The sequence below is a fragment of the Mobula hypostoma genome, chromosome 27 (genome assembly GCF_963921235.1).
Source record: "Mobula hypostoma chromosome 27, sMobHyp1.1, whole genome shotgun sequence".
Classification (NCBI taxonomy): domain Eukaryota; kingdom Metazoa; phylum Chordata; class Chondrichthyes; order Myliobatiformes; family Myliobatidae; genus Mobula; species Mobula hypostoma.
In genome coordinates, this window is record NC_086123.1 from 17,980,143 (window position 1) to 17,999,405 (window position 19,263).

Below are 19,263 nucleotides of genomic sequence, written 5' to 3' on the forward strand. Positions count from 1 at the left end.
ATGATCAGAAACGTGGAAAAGGTCAATGTGAAGCTTTTCTACCATCCACAACTCAAAATGACACAGATGTAAAGAGTGAAGAAATAATGGGAAAGCTAAAGTACTTTCATTTAGGTAAATCCAAACTGTACCAGGGGTTAAAGGGTTAAATTATGGCCTACAGCATAAACTTGGATAGTTTTCAAAGAATACAGCTAACGATTATGGTCCTGCAGATAATTAAGCATGTTCAATAAAATCTGTTTGTCAATAATACCTCCTTGCCAAAAATGATCAAAAGAAAAATTATGAGAAACAAGTTAAAAGTTCATCCAGACACAAGAGATTGCTGATGCTGGAACTTGTAGCAACATACAGTCGGCTGGAAGAGCTCAAGCAGCATCTGCCCATCCAGCGCAACACACACAAAATGCTGGAGGAACTCAGCAGGTCGGGCAGCATCTATGGAAATGAACAAACAGTCCACGTTTCAGGCTGGGACCCTTCATCATGACAGGGATGGAAGGGGGAAGACACCAAAATAGAAAGGTGAGGGGAGATGAAGGAGGACAAGCTAGAAGGTGATAGGCAGGTGGGAAAGGTAAAGGGCTGGAGAGGGACAGGAAAGTGGATCTTGGCAGAAAGGGAAGAAGAAAGGGCACCAGGGGAGGAGATGCCGAAGGCGGTGTGGCGTGGCAGGCATCCGTACTGGGTTGGGGGCTGCCCTCTCCTGTTGGTGCTGCCCTCCGGTGTTCACTCAGTGGAAGACAAATTGGATTGCGTTCATCTGCAGCTGCACCAGCACGTGATGATGGGACTCCTGCGAGCTTGTTCTTGCAAAAACGTGGCTCCAGGACAACGTCCCATGCACCACCAATCTATAGAACTTGACACTCAGGGACTTGGATTAAAGGTTTTGATGACCATATGCTTACTGCTCTGTAGTTATACATGTTATATGTGCCTTGTGCTGTGTGTAACTGTTGGTACTGTGCTGTGCATCTTGGAACCGGAAGAGCGCTGTTCGTTTAGCTGTATCATGTATGGCTGAATGACAATTAAATTTGAACCTGAACTTGATTGTAGGTGACAGACTGATATAACACGACCCAGTTAGGCACATTTCTCTAACTCTTAGTGAGATTCTAAAGCCATCCAGGTTTATTAATCTTCCAACGGCGTGCACTAAGTGAGAACCTTTACACTGCAATTCATGGAGTCTTTGGTCAAGCTAATTATCTGGCCCAACAGCCGTGATAGAAATAGTCTGTAATAATGAACGTTGCATGGTAATGATGGGCTTCACAGAATCTCAGTGCTTTTGCCCTTGCCAGAACGAGGGTGGTGCAAAATGCCTAGCAACCTGTGCAAGAATGAACCTTCTCGGGAGGGGGAAGGGGACACATCTCTCCCCTAGTTCAATTTCAGGCTCAGAAAACAGGTTTTACTATTACAGTACTGTATATACTCTGCTTCAAATTCCTCTTAAACTGGCGGTGATAAATGGCACAAGAAGTGAGCCTTCTTCTGATTTGGGTCTCTCTACTACATAGCAAGTCACATAATCATGATCAGAAACTTTATCAGCAATGATTCCAGGGAATAAAACTACGTCTATATAGCAGGGGTTCCCAACTTGACCCCTCAGTTAATGGTAAGGGTCCATGGCATTAAAAAAGGTTGGGAACCCCTGGTCTATAGCAAAGTCTATGATGTAGAAGCCCAATGAATATTATTTTGCTTGTCTATAAAGGACTATAATTTTTGAGATCAACCATTATGTTTCAACCACAATGGCACTCCATTTATCAGAAATAAAAAAAGGAATCAGGAATTTACAGACCTGTCAGTTTAACATCAGAAAGATGCCAAGGATTATTTAAATCATTTAAATTGTACTACGTTGTTTTCAGAAGGTAAAAGGGTAATAGAATGGTCCACTTAAAATAATCAAAAGATCTGAAAAACTGTGTTCACATTCCAATGACACCCAGTCTTGGTAACTAACCTTGCTGAGAATTCATTATCTACATATCCATTTGTGTTATATGTTCAATCACATTACCACATATTCCATTAAACTTGAAGGTCAATTTTGGTATTCTAACTATTTCATGGCAAACTTGTGCAAATTTGATGGAATTAACAGGTTTCCAATGACCTTACCTGCCGAAGACCATGCAGTTCAGTATCAGCTCTCTCCTGTTTAGATCTTGCCAGTTCCAGGATCTGATCTTTCCTCTTCTCCCGTTCAACTGAAATAAATTTGCAAAACCATATAAATATATTATATTCTTTAATATAAATGTAGCATGCCAAATTACTAAAAATATTAGAAAATTAAATGTAAATACTGTCAATCAATACTTTGTATTCTACATACACAAACTGTTTCAATATTCACATTAAAATTATTTAATATCTGGGTAGATGAAAATCACCCTCCAAGGGTCACAACCTTGTCGTGGTTTGCAGGCTTGCGTGCCTCAATGACCCGGAGAGCTATGTTGATGGAGTCAGGGCTTTATGCTTTGGCTCTTGGTAGGGTCACGCATGCCAAGCAGGTCAAAGGGTCCTGGCCAGACTGAGTGGTCCACTGGTCCTCCAGGTTCAAGGGTTCAGCTCAGGGCTAACAACCCTGACTGGTAAAACAAAACTGTTACAGAAACAGCAATAAAGAATCCCTTTACATCTGAGTGGGACGGTATTCCTGAGTCTCCACCTGGAACTGGCACGACTAACAGTAGTGAAAACTGAGAGGAAGCCACTGATACGATGAAGGAAGCTCTGAACATCACCAAAGATGGAGGAATTTCATTGCTGCTCTAAGCACCAGTGGTGTAACGGGCAGACAGACAGAGGGATGAAAGTCAAGTTTAAACGTTTGCAAACAAACACATATTTGAGTATTGGTATTAGGGGCAGGAGTAAGCCCCTTTGCCCCTTTCTGAATTTTCTCCAACTGCTCTGCATTGTGGCTGAGTCTACCTGCAGTAAATTTTCACCTCCTTGCTAATCGAGACACTGCTTCCACCACCCTTTGAGGAAGTTCCCATAGTTCTAGCTGCAGCCTTAATAAAAAATTCTCCACATCCACCCTATCAAGATCCTTCAAAATCTTGAGCAATCACAACTTCTTCCAAGCTCCTGCAGATACAAGCCGAACTTGTATAATCTTTCCTCATAAGAAAACCTACCCATTCAAGGTATTAGTCCAATAAACTTTTACTGAATTGCTTTCACTGCATTTCAACTGCTGAACTGCGGCCATTCTCCTTGTATGCAGACAAAAAGAGATTTCTGTGATCATTGGACTGTACTTCATATTGGTTTCCTTCTGTTTTTTGGCAGTTTCTTTCTTGCAGAGTGGGGGTTTTCATGCTACTGTCGCTGTTCTTTTCTGCAAGTGAGGAGGTTGGGGTTGTTATTGTCGTTTTTTTTCCGTGGGTGAGGGGGTCGGGGATTGTTATTGTCGCTGTTTTTTCTGCAGGTGGGGGCAAGGATTGTTATTGTCCAAAATATTGCGGAATATTGGTACCTCGGGTTGACTATTTGGAAGTTTGGTCGATCGCCAAGAATGGCAAAATGTTTGCAGACATCTCGGCTCCAATCCAGAAGCCACCATCAGTGCACAGTTGAGGGTATTGTCTCCTCAGAGTGCTGACTTATATACTCCCCCGGGGTCCAAATGGATATTGATTGGAGGTCGGGATATAGTGGGCTGCTTCAGAACACTGTGAACAGTTTAGCAGTAGAATATCCTGACTGGCTAGCTTCGGGGGAGGTCCACTGGGAGTGTCTGCTTTGCTGTCCAGATCCCAAGAGAACTGGCGATTCATTGATTGTTGACATCGCCATTTCTCTTTTCTCCGTAAGGGTTCACATACTAGATCTATGTCGATGTGTTTGTTGATGGATCCTTCTGTAGAGAACCACGCTTTGAGAAATTCTCGTTCTTTTCTTGTTCAAGACTCTGGCTGCCTTCCAGTTGAAATGGTGTCCTTCGTCTTCATGACCTGACACCAGTGAGAGTGGATCGTGCCTTCTGCTCGCTAGCAGATGCTCATGCAGCCTGGTCGATAGTTTTCTTCCTGTTTCACTAACATAGTACTTGTTGCAGTCACTACAGTGGATTGTGTAGATAACATTTGTTCTATCAGTCACATTTTTGTTGCAGGTTGAGTTTTGATAGGTTCCTCCACAAAGTTGTAGTCAGTTGATGCAGGCTACACAAAAACAGCTAGCAAGCTGAAGGCACGATCCACTCGCGTTAGTATCAGCCCATGAAGAAGAAGATGGACACCATTTCAGCTGGAGAAGACAAACATCAGAGTTGTACTGTACATGCATATTTTGACAATAAAATGCATATTTTGAACCTTTGCATTAACACTCTTAAACTGTCCACAGTACTCCAGATGTGGTTTGACCATTTTCCAATGTAACTGAAGAGTAAACCCCCTGGTTATGTACGTAGCTCCCTTAACAACAAAAAACAATAATCCATTAGCTTTAGTTACCTGCTATTACTGTATACTCACCTTTTGTGAATCATGCACTAGGACATACAGGTTGCTCTGTATTTCAGAACTCTGCAGTCTCTGTTGTATTCTACATACACATTTTGATAATAAAATTAACCTTTGGGCATTCTTCATTTGCCTGATCTTCACCCACTCACTTAACCTATCTATCTATTGCCCTGACCTCAGGTCCTCTTCACAACTTACCTTCCTACCAATCTTTTTGTTGAAAAGACAGTGGTTTTCAGCTGATTTAGCAATTCAATTCCATTTACTTTTGAAGCAGATTCACAATAATTGCTCAAAAATTATGGAAGGTATTGTGTTCGGCTTAACCTTTTACCGTGAAACCAAAGACACAGAGCAGAGCACAGCTTCACTGGGGCAAAAATTTAAAAACCTTAATAATTCTTGATTAAGCACGTTCTTTGTTTGTGCTGATGAGAATGTTCAAGGTATAGAAAAATACAGCACAGGGTCAGGCTCTTTGTCAGATGATGCCTGTGCCAAGCCTGATGCCAACGTAGGCTAAGTCTCTGCTGCCTTTACATGTCTGTGCCAAACCAGATGCCAACATAAGCTCAGTCTCTGCTGCCTGTACGTGATGTCTGTGCCAAGCCTGATGGCAAATTAAAGTAAATCTCTGCTACCTGCACATAATCCACATCCCTCAATCTCTTGCCTATTCATTTTTCTATCTAGCAGTGTCTCAAATGCCACTATTGTACCTGCTTCCACTACTACCTCTGGCAGTCATTCCAGACACCGCCCATTTTTTGTGTAAAATAAAACTTCTCTTCTCACCTTTGCTTAATGTTATTGGTTCACGACATTAAAAGATGGTTGGGAACCTTGAGTTAGATGCACCTCCTTTGCTATTTGATATTTCCACCCCAGGAAAGAGACTCTGGCACGTTTTATGAACTTCTATTAAGGAAAGAGGAGCATCACTCCTTAGCCGTTTGATCACCAAACAAGAAATTAGGTGCAGAACACTCCATTTTTCTCTCCCAAATACCTCAAATACAGGGCTACACCCACTGATTTACTGATATCGTTGGTAGGATCAGTAACAGTACACCAACTTGGAATCCATGATGAGTTACAAAGTAACCTTCAGCAACTAAGACAGGTGGAAGTACTATCTTTTCTTTAAGATTATTTGCTTACCAGCTAAAGTGAGCTCATTTCCCAGATACTGTCTTTCTTGTTTAAGGCGAATAATTTCTTCCCTTTGCTCATTATTTTCTACTGTCTTTTCATCCAACTCATCTAAGTAAAAGAAAAAGGATAAAAAGTGACAGTGGATGGCGAAGATATAGCAAACAAGACAAAACAAATCATGTTCAAAGTGGTGGGAAGCTGTGCAGTTTGATGTTTATATCATCTGAGACTATCTCTAAAACATCAGCTTTCTTCAATTCCAGGCAACTATTGATAAACATATTTACAATTTCAATTTGCTCCCTTGATTTTTCTCTCCACCTATTTTGGATGGGGTATCACATTGCCCCTTCCTTCTGGATTTATAATCAGAACCATCAGAGGGGAGAAGGGAAGAGAAATAAAATAAAATCTAAACAATTCAGCGATAGAAATAAAAAGACACCAGTACATAAATAATCACTTGATACTACAGTGTGAATGAGCAATTGTATAAATACTTAAATGATGCATTGCTATCCTCCATAACACATTTATTAATGTCAATTCCTAAACAAATGTAATTTACACTTACCCTTAAGTTTGCAGATTTCATGGCGTAATCTCTTTGAATGCTGCTTGCAATCGTGAACCTCTTTCCTTGAATTTGTCTCATTTAGCCTGGCTTCTCGTAATGCACCCTCCAAGGTTTTAAATCTAGCTGTAAGGTCCATGATGTGATTGCTAGCTTCAACCATGTCTTTGTCCTAGACAAAATGTATTAGCACCATGGTTATTGCAGCATCATGCAAGAAAACATATAGAACAACTTCAGGATAGTTTATAGCTTCTTAAATGCCCCAAATTTGCATGTATTCAAATGATTTTTATTGCTTGTCTCAGAAAAAAAGCTACAAAGAAGAGGAATGACTCCTGGGCAACAACTTCAAGATTTCTGTGTTCGACTATGTATGGTAGGAATCTTGGAGATATGTGTGGCAGATCACCTGTTGTCGTTGTTGTTGGTCTCAAATCTAGATCTTGAATGCCACAGTAGCACAGTGGTTAGCATACTGCTTTACGGTACAGGCGACCCAGGTTCAATTCCTGCTGTTGCCTATGAGGAGTTTGTATGTTTCCCGCGTGACGGCGTGCGTTTCCTCCGGGTGCTCAGGTTTCCTCCCACAGTCAGAAGACTGTGCTTGGTAGGCTGAGTAGTCACTGTAAATTGTCCTGTGAGAGGGCTAGGATTAAATTGGGGAATTGCCAGGTGGTGCGGCTCGAAAGGCCAGAAGGGCTTATTCCAGACTGTAGTTCAATAAATAAGCAAAGGAAATTTTACATTAATGGGACATATAATATAAAATGTTGGAAATACGCAGAAAGTCAGACAGCATCTGCAGAGAAAGACAGTTAATGTTTCTGGCTAAAGGACCTTTGTCAAAAATGGAAGACAAAGAAACCAAAGGGAGCGATGAAGAAAGACTGGGAACAAGAGAGAAGACATTAGAGACAAAGAAAACATTACACAGAGCACAGTACGTTAATAATCCTTTTTCAAAAGTATATAAATCAATAATTAACTTAACAATTACACACCTTTCATTCTATTTACAGTACTCTTAGTGTTCTACCAGGAATGGAAATGTATAAGATCTGCTTATAGTTGAGAACACAGGGTTATTATGCATTCCACTGATCACTTTTAATACCTTTAATTCTAGCATTGTGGTGAGCTCCTGTTCCCGTGCCTGTAACTGCCCCACCTGGGCAGACAGCTCCATCACAGAGGAGTTCAGACTTTTGTTCCTGTCCTGGTTGGGGCAAGCAGAATCCATCAGTTGAATTTAAAAAGGCATTTAAGGGACAAAAATGTGAATAATATGTTTTTTTCTTCCCTACTGTCAGTCTTACCTCCAACTCTTTACAGTTTTTGACATACTCTGCTGCTTTTTCAGACATTTCCTTCAGCTTTTGTTGGGTACAGTTGAGTGTTTTTATGCAATCAGCTTGTTGAGATTCCAAAATCTTTTGTTGTGTATTTAAATTTCTGATCATCTCATTCCTGTTTCGCAGTTCATCTGTTACATACAACATCATTAGCTGTTTATATACAAATCTATAAAAGGCACATTAGTGTATTTTCTCAAACAAAAGCAAACAACAGGAATTCTGCAGATGCTGGAAATTCAAGCAACACACATAAAAGTTGCTGGTGAACGCAGCAGGCCAGGCAGCATCTCTAGGAAGAGGTGCAGTCGACGTTTCAGGCCGAGACCCTTCGTCAGGACTAACTGAAGGAAGAGTGAGTAAGGGATTTGAAAGTTGGAGGGGGAGGGGGAGATCCAAAATGATAGGAGAGACAGGAGGGGGACTGATCGATGATTACTGCTATGAAGAATGGTTTACTTCTAATTGTATTAAAAGACTATAAGGTTTAGAAACAGGTAGCTACAGAAATTCTGTATACACTATTTCTGTGTGTTTTCCTAAGTGCTTGGTATATCCGCATGTTAATTTTATGATCCATGAACAGCATATTTGTATCAAGTTAAAAATCCAGTTCTACTTTTCCCAACATAAATAATCTCTTAAGTTCTCTACAGCCAACCATTACTGAGTGTCTCAAGCCAATAACACATCTCAGAATTTGCCAACTCTGAGACACAGTCTAAGTTTTCAGAAACGGTACGAACACTCCACTTTGGCGCATCTCTCCTCTAGGCTGAGTATACGCAGACGATCCTCCTCCCACGCCAGGAGCTGCTTCTGATGAGCAGCCACCATCTCATTTAACTCCTTATCCCGATCTTTCAGTTCTGCCACAAGCAGCTGTAACTCATTACGTTGTTTCTGAATGGTAGCATTCTCCAGATCTGCATTTGTATTCTGAGAATAAAAAAGTAATGTCAGAACAAAGATTAATATAGTAATTTTTCTTGTATTTGAAACAGTATTGTTAAGATTTTCTTTAGAGAAAATAAAATATCACTGATTAAAACAACACATGAATCCATAATCCAATTAGAAATCAGGGCAACTCTATTCACTGTTCTCTAATAAGGAGAATCACTTACTTTACCAATATATTTTCATTACAGAACTGTAGAGCACAGTACAGATCCATTAGTCCCCGATACTGTGCTGACCTATATAAACCTGCTCCGTGCTCAATCTAAGCCCTCCCTCCTACACAGCCCATAACCCCCCATTTTTCTTACATCCATGTCCCTATCAAAGAGTTGTTTCAATGTGCTATTGTCGTGATTTGGAAGCTTGCATGCCTCGATGACCCGCAGAGCTATGTTGGCTGGAATGAGGGCTTTATGCTTTGGCTCTTGGTAGGGTCACCCATGCCAAACAGGTCAAAGGGTAGAGAGGCCAGACTATGAGTGGTTTACCGATCCTCCAGGTTCAGGAGTTCAGTTCAGGGCTAACAACCTTGACTGGTAAAACAAAACTGTTAAGGAAACAGCAATGAAGAATCCTCCTACATCTAAGCGCAATGGTATTCCTGAGTCTCCATCTGTAATTTACATAACTGATGGTAGTGGAAAACCAAGCTATAGACACGACGAAGGAAGCCCTGAACACTGCCAGAGACGGAGGACCTTCATTGCTGCCCTAAACGCCACAGTGGCATAACAGGCAGGAGAATAAGCCTCTACTACTGCAGTGGGTTCCAGGCACCTATACCTCTGGCATCTCTCTTTAAAGGATTCCTCTGGTATTAGCCATGCCACCCTGGGAAAAAGGCGCTGGCTGTCCACTCTATTTGTGCCTCTTATAATCTTATACACCTCTAGAGAGGGTGCAGAGGAAATTTACCAGGATGTTGACGGGTTAGAAAGCATGTCTTATGAGATGGGTTGAGTGAGCTGCAGCTTTTCTCTTTAGAAAGGAGGATGAGGGATGACTTGGCAGAGGTGTACAAGATCGTAGATGATATGTAGGTGGGCAGGGTCAGATTGATCTTGGAGCCATTTAAGGGTTAGCACAACATAGTGGGCCAAAGAGCCTGTATGGTGCTGTACTGTCCTTGGTTCTATATTCTATATTTTATGTTCCATCAAGTTGCCCCTCATCCTCCTTCACTCCAGAGTTCCAGCTTGCTCAACCTTTCCTCATACAATATGGTCTCCAATCCAGATAGCATCCTGGTAAATCTCCTCTGCACCCTCTCTACCGCTTTCACATCCTTCCTATAATGAGGGGACTAGAATGGCACACAATACTCCAAGTGTGCTCGTAATAAGGCTTTTATAGAGCTGCAACATTTCCTTGCAGCTCTGGAACTCAATACCCCAAATAATGAAGGCCAACACACCATACATCTTTTTAAACAGCCTACTGGCTTGCATGGCAACTCTGAAGCGTCTTCGGACTTGGACACCAAGATCCCTCTTTGGCTCCACAATGCTAAGAATCCTGCAATTAACCTGGCACTCTGCCTTCAGGTTCGTCCTTTTGAAGTTTATCACTTCAAATTTTCCTGGACTGAACTCCATCAGCCACTTCTCAGCACTGGCCTGCATCCTATCCATGTCCTGTTGTATCCTACAACAGCCTTTTACACTATCCACTGTACCACCGACCTTCATGTCATCCGCAAACTTACTAACTTTAGGAATGTAAAGAGAGAGAAAGAAAAACTGGATCAGAACAGAGGGAAAAAAGAAAACGTAAAACAAAAAGTTGAATTTCAGTTTTCTAAAACCTCTATAAACCTGCAGGAAGTTGATTGCCACATTCAGAAAAGCCTGACCAATTTCTGAGCCAGACAGGTGGATTGGCAGTTCAAGAATAGGTTTAAAATCATTAAACAACTACCTAGTTTACACACGTAAGTATGAAGGTCCTCAATGACTATAGACTCAATTGGACCAACTTGGCTACAAGAGCATGTCAGCGTACCCCGTGGAAATAACTCCCTCTGGAAAATGACACCCAGAAGGCCATTCCATCATCTACAAGACACAAATCAGGATATGACAGAATACTCTCTACCTGCTTGGAGAACTCTCCACTAGCAGTGCCAACCTCATGAAACTCAAGGAAACACACAGAAAATGCTGCAGCAACTCAGCAGGCCAGGCAGCATCTAGGGAAAAGAATACAGCAGACATTTCGGGGCAAAACCCTTCATCGGGACTGAAAAGAAAGAGCAGAAGTCAGAGTAGAAGATAGGGGGAGAGAAGGAAGAAGTACAAGGTGGTAGATGATAGGTGAAACTAGGAGAGGGGGAAGGGGTGAAGTAAAGAGCTGGCAAGTTGATTGGTGAACCAGATAAAGGGCTGGAGAAGGTGGAACTGTTAAGACAGGATAAAAGACCATGGAAGAAAGGGAAGGAGGAGCACCAGAGGGAGGTGACGGGCAGGTAAGGAGAGAAGGTGAGCCAGGGAATTAGGAATTGTGAAGGGTGGGGGGTGCAATTACTGGAAGTTCATGAATTCAATGTTCATGTCATCAGGTTGGAGGCTATCCAGACAGGATTAAGGTGCTGCTCCTCCAACCTGAGTGTGGCCTCATCACAGCAGTAGAGGAGACCGTGGACTGACCTGTCGGAGTGGGAGTGGGAATGGGAAGTAGAATTGAAGTAAGTGGCTACTGGGAGATCCTTCTTTTTCTGGCTGACAGAGCAAAACTCAACACCATCCATCACAAAGTAGCCTCCCAACCCACCCATCCATCTTAGAAATCTCATGCAGTTTCTTCTACAAAATGCATCGCAGCTACTCACCTGTAATAACCCAACAGCATCTCCCAAGCCTGCAACCTCTGCATCATAAAGGACAAGTGTAATAGGTGCAAGCGAACAGTAATGCCTACGGGACCTGCTCTAAGAAGAGCACACAAACCTGACATGAGAATTTAATCACTGGATTCAAATACTGGAACTCCCTGCCCAACAACTCTATGAGAGTGCCATCACCAGAAAAACTGTAGAAATTCAAGGATGTCACAACCTGCTCAAACTAGGCATTCTAAAGCATGTTCTGCTGGGCAAAGTGCAATCAGGCACACAAGAGGAAAAATTACTCACAGTTTTGACAGAGCCATTCAGTGTTGGAAGTGCGTGAATAGCTTTTGTAGGAGTGGTTTTATATCTTGCTGTATTTGCTGAAGCAAACTCTTGCATTTTCCCGAAGTTCATCTTTGAATCTCCAATGGATTTTGCACAGGTAACATTATCTAATGAAGGCTGAGAAATAAAGTACAAGTATTAGATCAAAACAGTTTTTTTAAAGTAAACCTGAAGAATACGAGAAGGGGTGGAATGTTCTGTTCACCATTGTCCTTGGGACAATTGCAGAAGATTTAATGGGCAGAGTTTTCTTTTTAATTAATTATAACAAAGAAACAACACTATCTAGATATACAGATCAAAGTTCGAAGTTTTACTGTATTTTAAAAAGTAGGCAAAAATTCTGACTCCACAGTCAATACAACCACTACCAATCTCTGCTATGTTGCTGGGATGAGATACAGGTACTGGTTTTAAAGGGTACTCAGCCTGCAAATTCCAAAGTGGGCTATAGAATTGGAGATACCAGGGACATAAGGCCTGGCAAATTTTCATGGAAAGACGTGAACATTGACAAAGAATTTTGCAGAGTATTATCAAAATCCAGACTGGAGCAAGACAGCCCAGACAATGAAGCCAGACATTCCTGGCAAAGAACCTCAGCACTAAGCAGAGGGGATACTTAAAGGGGAACAATGTTTGAGAATGGGATAATTATACAACAATTGTACAGAATGTGCCTCAACTCTACTGAACATTGGCAATAATGCAATGGTAGAAGTCACAATAGGTCAACTTAAGACTAGTGTTTATCACTCCCATGCATCACTGGGTAAGAGAAAGAATGGCCACGGTCGAGAAAGAAAAAATCAAGGTCATTGAATTGAAGACAAACAAAGGGCTATCAAAAGTAACCTTAGGCCATCAACTATTTCAAGTAACATGAATTTGCTTTACGCTCTTATCAGTTGACAAAAATTAAATACCTAGCACCATACTATAAATAAGTGATAGAGAAATAATACATTCAACGTTTATTTTAGCTTATCTTTCTTACTTTAAGTTTCAGCGTGCTTCGCCGTTGTTCAAGGTGACTTTCTAAAAACGGATATAAATACAATATTAACACCTAAGTGAGTTATTGTTTAGAAATTTTCACTCAATGGTACAGAAACAAATATACAAAATATTTCAAGTAAAGCTTTATCATGCATCATACAGTACCTGAAGCAGAACCTGCTGTATTTACTGAATTCCTGGGGTTAACAGGGAGTGAGTCCCCTGAAGGGAGGTCCCCTTCCATTTCAACACCTGGTGCCTAACAGACAGAATCACAGAATATTCAATGCGGTAAAAGATATCTTAAGTCAAGTTTTATAAAATATTTGCACGGTACGATTGTAACTCTCTAAGCAAGTAATTCAAAATCCAAGCCTAAAGTGCATTAAGACCTCAGCTTGCATTTATATATTCCTTCCATGCCAACATGCACTGTATAATTGTCCACAATTTTCCAACAGCATTGCGGCAAAGTATGTTTTTCTTTAAAAAGAACTTAATAATTCTTCCCAAACTCAGAGGGCACCACGATACCGTAGCAGTTAGCATAATGCTATTACAGAATGGCACAATGGAGTTTGGAGTTCAATTCTGGGGCCAGCTGTAAGGAGGCTGTACATCCTCCCCATGGGATGAGTGGGTATTTCCCGTGTGCTCTAGTTTCCTCCCGCAGTCCAAAGACATACCAAGTAGGTTAATTGGTCGTCGTAAGATTGTCTCATGATTAGGTTAGGGTTAAACAGGGTTGCTGGGGTGGGGTGGCTCAAAGGGCCAGGTGAGCCTGTATTGCTAATGAATAATTAGATAGACTGATAAAAATTAGCAAGCCACCAGGCAAATTTGAAAGAAAAATATTATTCATTTAAAAGTTTGTGTATAATACTAAAAATATGATATACATATATTTACTGAGCTTTGCTTTTGTAAACCATTTCACTGAGGAGTTTCTCAAGCATTGATGTTTCAAGTGAAGGGGGAGCAACAGGTTAACAAATGGAGCAAAAATGGAGAAAAGAAGTAAACAAAGTGGAGTTATTTTAGTGATGAATTAATAAAGAACATTCTAGTGGAAATTCTTGAAGCAAGATGAAACTAAAGTGAAGATTATCTTTAAATGCCAAAGGAATGGTGTCCTGAATGGAAAAAGTATCTTACATTAAATTAAACAGGATATTTTATTTACTTGTCCCAAATTAATTTAAAACTCAATCATAAACTATATAATCTTACCTGATCTATTTCCTTCTGATTACCTGGTTTCAATCATTAAAAAAAATACAATGAACCTATAGAGAAAATTAACCTGCTCATATCTAAACCTTGATATTAATAGACTGTTAAAAGACAACCATGCAACAAATGGGTCCTAATCATCAAACACATTCATTGCCATGTTGGCTCATAACTATCATAATCAGAAAAGATAATCAATCCATTATAAATACTCACCATTTAGCCAAAAATAAAGGCTGCGTAATTTAAAAATTCCCAAAGATAAAAATGGATCGAGGTTAAGCTATAAATATACGTGCATGCACACAAAGTAGTTTGCTGTGTAGCGATGTGAGTTTATTTGACCAAATGATGCAGGGATATTTTACAAATAATCACAACATGATGTGTTATCACTTCAGTTATGATGCCATAGTAGTGCTAGCCAGCCAATCAGCTCACAGCTATCCTCAGTTCAGGTTCACATGGGTCAACCCTCTTTCTAGCTAGCAATATTTTGCCATTAACCTTTCTGAATTAATCATCAACACCACCACCTCAACAAAATTAATAAAACGTGTACAGGTAAATCAGGCTCAATACTAGACCTAGGGTAAGCTGGACAAACATGTTCTCACATGTAAATATTGAACTGAAGGATAGTAGAATCAGGAGATTGTCAAAAGTATCAAATTAGCCTCTACCTCACCCAAACTCTAGACCCCATAACCAGCAAATCACATCATCACCACTATCATAAACAATTTACCAAAAGTGGGGCTTTGGTCCAACACTGGCTCTGGCCCTTAGAGCTGAATGAAAGCACAGGACCGTGTGAATAGCTGTTTTTGTAAAGCTTAGAAGCAGTATATTGTGTACACTTTTAGTTAGATCAGAACTTGTGTTTAAGGCAAAAAAAAGCAAAAACGTTTCAGAAAACTGATAAAATGAAACATTAGTTAGAATCTAAAATGAATATTATTGATGATTATGATTCTCATCCAATACTCTTCGTATAAAACTGGGTAGTCTGTGGGAATACGGAGAAATTGATCTTTGAACAGTGCAAGCAGAGATAATAGGACACAGGTTCAAAGCAATGAATGAGATTGACAAATGGGTAGAAGCAAAATCCTCTCAAATAACTATCTAGTGAGAGGAGAGTGTGTCTGTGTGAGAGTGAGGTGAAAATTTGTTAGAGAGGATGAGCGTGTGTTGATTGATATGGCAAGTATTGATTTGGAGGGAAGGAATTATCTGGAAAATAAACTTCATATACGCTGGAAACAGAAATATTGGTACGCTGGCTCAAACCGATGGATGAGCATGATGCTGAAGGAACTCAGCGGCAATAGAGGGAAATAGTTGACGTTTCGAGCAGAGACACGGACCGACAGGTGGCTGGATGCGAAATCCTTTCGACGGACAGGTATCCGGAGTGTGGGCGGGGGGCGAGGAAGAGAATTTACCACCATAGTGACCGCCACCGCCGCCTTGGAGCTCGAAGTGAACTCACTGAGAGGGGCTGTTCCGATCACGGTGTGAAGGCGTCTGTGACAAACCAGAAGGAATCCGTACCGTGTGTCGCGGCGGCGGCCCAGCCCGGTGTCTGGGTTTCATCCCGGCAACCCGGGCTTCGCTCCGCTCGGCGCCGCCATTGTCAGAGCGACAAGTGACGAAGGGTCCATCACAGGCACGGTTCCGCCTGAGCAAACTTCCAGCAACGATCACTAACAGTAACCTCCGCGATCAGCACCTGTTTATCTCACCGGTATATTGCCCTCTCACAAGCGTACAAACATAGATTCTGCCTCAATTTTACAGGAATTAGTTCCGGCTCTGCTTTCAGCTGCCCATTTCGTGCGCTATCGGCGTCAGCTGGAGAAGAGGGCCCCGGCGACGTGCGTAGGTCTGTGTCTGGCCGAATGGTCCATTGAGTCAGTTTGATTCATTTTATGAAGAATAAACTACCGGAGTTTCATGATTACACTGGAATTTGACAAAAAGCACAAAGGTATGTAGCTTGTGCAGCTCACTGTAAATAAGGGGCTTTCCACCTTTTTTTCCGGATCTCATGGGGACTAGTGATGATTCCCAGCTGCTGATCAGGCCACTCGTTGCTGGAATTATCTTAGTTTATTTCAGTCTTTTTTTCTCTCTCTCTCACCTAAATAATGTTTTCCGTGCAGTTTCAGATCATTAACTGCACTGGATGTGCGGGGTTGTTGTTCCAGTTAGTTTGCAGTGATTCCATAAGGGCAAGTGTGCACAAATCAATTAATCTACTCGTGTATATTCTTCATTATGTCCCAAATGTGTTATCAGCCCGTGAAGTAGTTTTTTATTTTGACGTATAGTCATGGTTGTGCGATAGGCAACAGTTCTCACCAGTTTGCACAAGCAGGAATACAAGAATGAACAGATCTGTTCTTTATAATCCTGAATCGGACTCTGAAAATAGCTCCCTGCTATCATCAAAATATGCAAGGTAAACTCCTGTAATATCCCAGTCATTTTTTTTAATATTTTGTTCAATTATTCTAAAACTATAGTGGTTGCATTTAACTAGATTACATGCTTCCCCCCCCCCCCTTCCTCTTTCTTGTCTATATCATGCATGGGGTTACACAGCTAATGGACCTGCAGCCTCACAGTGCCCGAGACCCTGGTTTGGTTTGTCTGTGTGACCTTGGCTGCTAACTGGAGCTGCCTGTTATTCCTGTGACCATGTGGGTTTCCTCACACATTCCAAGGATTACGAGTTGGTCAATTAATTGGCCAATGTAAATTACCCCTGCTGTGTAGGTGAATGGACAGTGGTGGGAGTCAACTGGAATTTGGAATGTGGGGGGGGGCATTTTTTTTTTAAAAAGGAGGATGTAGGATTAGTGTAGATAAGTAATTGATGGACAGTGTGGCTTTTATGGCCTGAATGACCTGTTTTCATGCCCTATCTGTGACACAAGCTGTGAATCATAGATACAGTGCTCATGTTGGGATGACAGCAAGCTGTGCATCATTACTGCCACTCTTGATCCTTGCACCAGGTTGTTTGAGCTGAGTAAAAATGTATCCCAATTAATTATCGAGAAGGCTAAGCACACTGCCATCACTCCTTGTCATGACCTCTGTTCTCTCACCTCTGACTGTTCCTTCTGGAGCCTGTCAAAATTGAGCATGACCATTCTTTATCTTGTTGCCATGTGTGATCTTAAGTTGATTGTGATTTTTGGATCACAATTATTCTGACAATAAAAACAATTATAATAATGTGCCATTATTATGCCGTTCTACTTCCTATCCTATGCCATGGCCTGGCTCCATCATCCCCAATGCATTTGTTAGTGATCCAGTTATCTGAGCCTTTTCTCCCTGGATTTATTTAGCCAGTGCAGTTTTTTTGGCCAGCCTCCCTCTTTACTTATTTCACGGCCTTGTGGTTATCCAAAATTCCTCTGCCTAAGTGCTAACTTGCCCAAAGTACCACTTGCCTATCCTTTTGTGCCTCCGATTAAGCAAGCTTAATGATTGTCCATCTGATTAAGCAACCTTCGTTTTTGAGATTTTATGTTCTTTATTAAAAATCCATCCGTGATCTCACCCCTCCTAATCTAAACCTTGCCTCTTGTAATCGTTCCACTATTAATATCTTTATCTTCAGTTGCCAAGCTCCACGAATCTGCAACTCATTCCACAGAAATTATACTACCATACTGCTCTTTTTTTTCTTTAAATCCCTAAGTATAAGACGTTGGTGAGGTCTGATTTGGAGTATTGTGTGCTAATTTGGTCATCTACCTACAGGAAAGATGTAAATAAGGTTGAAAGGGTACAGAGAAAATTATTATATGGATGTTGCTGGGAATGGAGGGACTGAGTTATAAGGAAACAAGTTCTCTTACTTGTTTTTAAAGTTCATAATGATCTGGGCCAGGAGTCCATCACAGAATCATTTTCGCTTTATAATCCTGCTCAAGCTGGGAGGTCTTTTGCTGGTCTCTTAAATTTAAATTTAAATTATCTCTCTTAACTTTTTAGAACTACATTCCTAAGCTGTGGAATTCAACAACCAAAAACTGTAAGGGATGCAGATTCAGTTGATACTTTTAAATGCCAGACCAAAACTTACTTACTTAAACTTGCATTTAACTAACATTTTTTTGCGTTTTTGCGTTTTATTTTCATGTTTATTCTCAATATAATTTTTAATGTTATTTTCATGTTTGCACTTTATCCCATTGTAAAGCATTTTGAACTATGCCATCTGTATGAAAAGTGGTCTGTAAATGGTGAGGGCCTCTGTTGGTCAGAGTTGGCCACGGATATTGTGGCCTAGCCGTCTAGATACGCAAGCCTGGGTAGTACGATATGGAGAGCAAGCTGTTGCCCATGTTGCAAGCTGCCCCTCTCCACGCATCTGATGAACCCAAACAAACAGCAGGGACTGATGCAGTTTGGTACCATCAGCGTCACAGGAGTTGCCCGTCAGCATTGAAGCATTGAATTCAATGTAGGACAGCCTCAGGGGCTCCAGCTCCGGATTTTTTCCTCAGGTTTACTCCTGAAGGCTTCCTTATGGAGGCCAAGAACTTGACTTGGTTGTCAGAGGCTATTTGAGGCACACGCCATTAGGAGCATTTAATAGGTAGTGGGAGCTTGTCCCATTATCACCACCAGCTATAACAACCTTAAGGAATCTTATAAATAGGTTATTATTATCTCGGTGGCAGGCTCGAGATATATCTCAAGGCGTAGGGCATTCCTTCCCAATGCTGGCCTGCAGGTCACCCTTGGGCGAGGAGTAGCACCTGCTCAGCCCCCTGATCAGAGTCACATGAAGCCATGGGATCAAGTGGTGGATGGTTACATGAGCAGCTGATGCATATCGTAAGTCCTGGTTGTGCGACCACTGACGCCAGGCAGACAGTCTCTGAAGAGTATTGTTAATGGCTGGGGTCACCCGTCTTGTAAAGACACTGCCCGGAAGAAGGCAATGACAAACCACTTCTGTAGAAACATTTCCAAGAACAATGATGGTCAAAGACCATGAACGCCCACGTCATACGACATGCAGGAAAAAGGATGATGATGGTTATTAATATTACCAGCCACAATCATCAAGAACGGCAGAATGAGTTACATTTACTATCACTGACTGGCGTGAAAGTTGTTGTTTTTCAGCAGCACAATAGTGCAAGAAAATAGAAAAGTAGAGTTTATGGACTGTTTAGGAATCTGATAGCGGAGGAGAAGAAGCTGCTGCAGGTTCCTGGGCTTGAGGGGACTGGCAGCCTTCCCTTGCTTCTATTTTCAACTGCTCTT

At 41.4% G+C, this 19,263-nt stretch overlaps 2 protein-coding genes across 5 annotated transcripts in view; one reads left to right on the forward strand and one right to left on the reverse strand.

The window, feature by feature from the left end:
- Window positions 1–15,713, reverse strand: part of ccdc62 (coiled-coil domain containing 62) — a 28,412-nt gene extending 12,699 nt beyond the window's left edge. Inside the window, exons 1-10 of one of the 4 annotated variants that reach the window (XM_063034278.1) lie at window positions 15,520–15,713; window positions 12,895–12,988; window positions 12,728–12,768; window positions 11,689–11,847; window positions 8,342–8,534; window positions 7,560–7,726; window positions 7,358–7,459; window positions 6,241–6,412; window positions 5,673–5,774; window positions 2,146–2,234 (exon numbers count right to left, since the gene is read on the reverse strand). In XM_063034278.1, the coding sequence (XP_062890348.1) occupies window positions 2,146–2,234; window positions 5,673–5,774; window positions 6,241–6,412; window positions 7,358–7,459; window positions 7,560–7,726; window positions 8,342–8,534; window positions 11,689–11,847; window positions 12,728–12,768; window positions 12,895–12,988; window positions 15,520–15,561 (1,161 nt within the window). In that variant the 5' untranslated portion in view covers window positions 15,562–15,713. The other 3 variants (XM_063034281.1, XM_063034279.1, XM_063034280.1) reach the window with 3 other exon arrangements.
- Window positions 15,714–15,808: 95 nt separating this feature from the next.
- Window positions 15,809–19,263, forward strand: part of denr (density-regulated protein) — a 38,752-nt gene continuing 35,297 nt past the window's right edge. The window contains exon 1 of the mRNA XM_063034282.1: window positions 15,809–15,955. The gene's annotated coding sequence lies outside the window, so the exon portion shown is untranslated. The remainder of the gene's footprint in view (window positions 15,956–19,263) is intronic.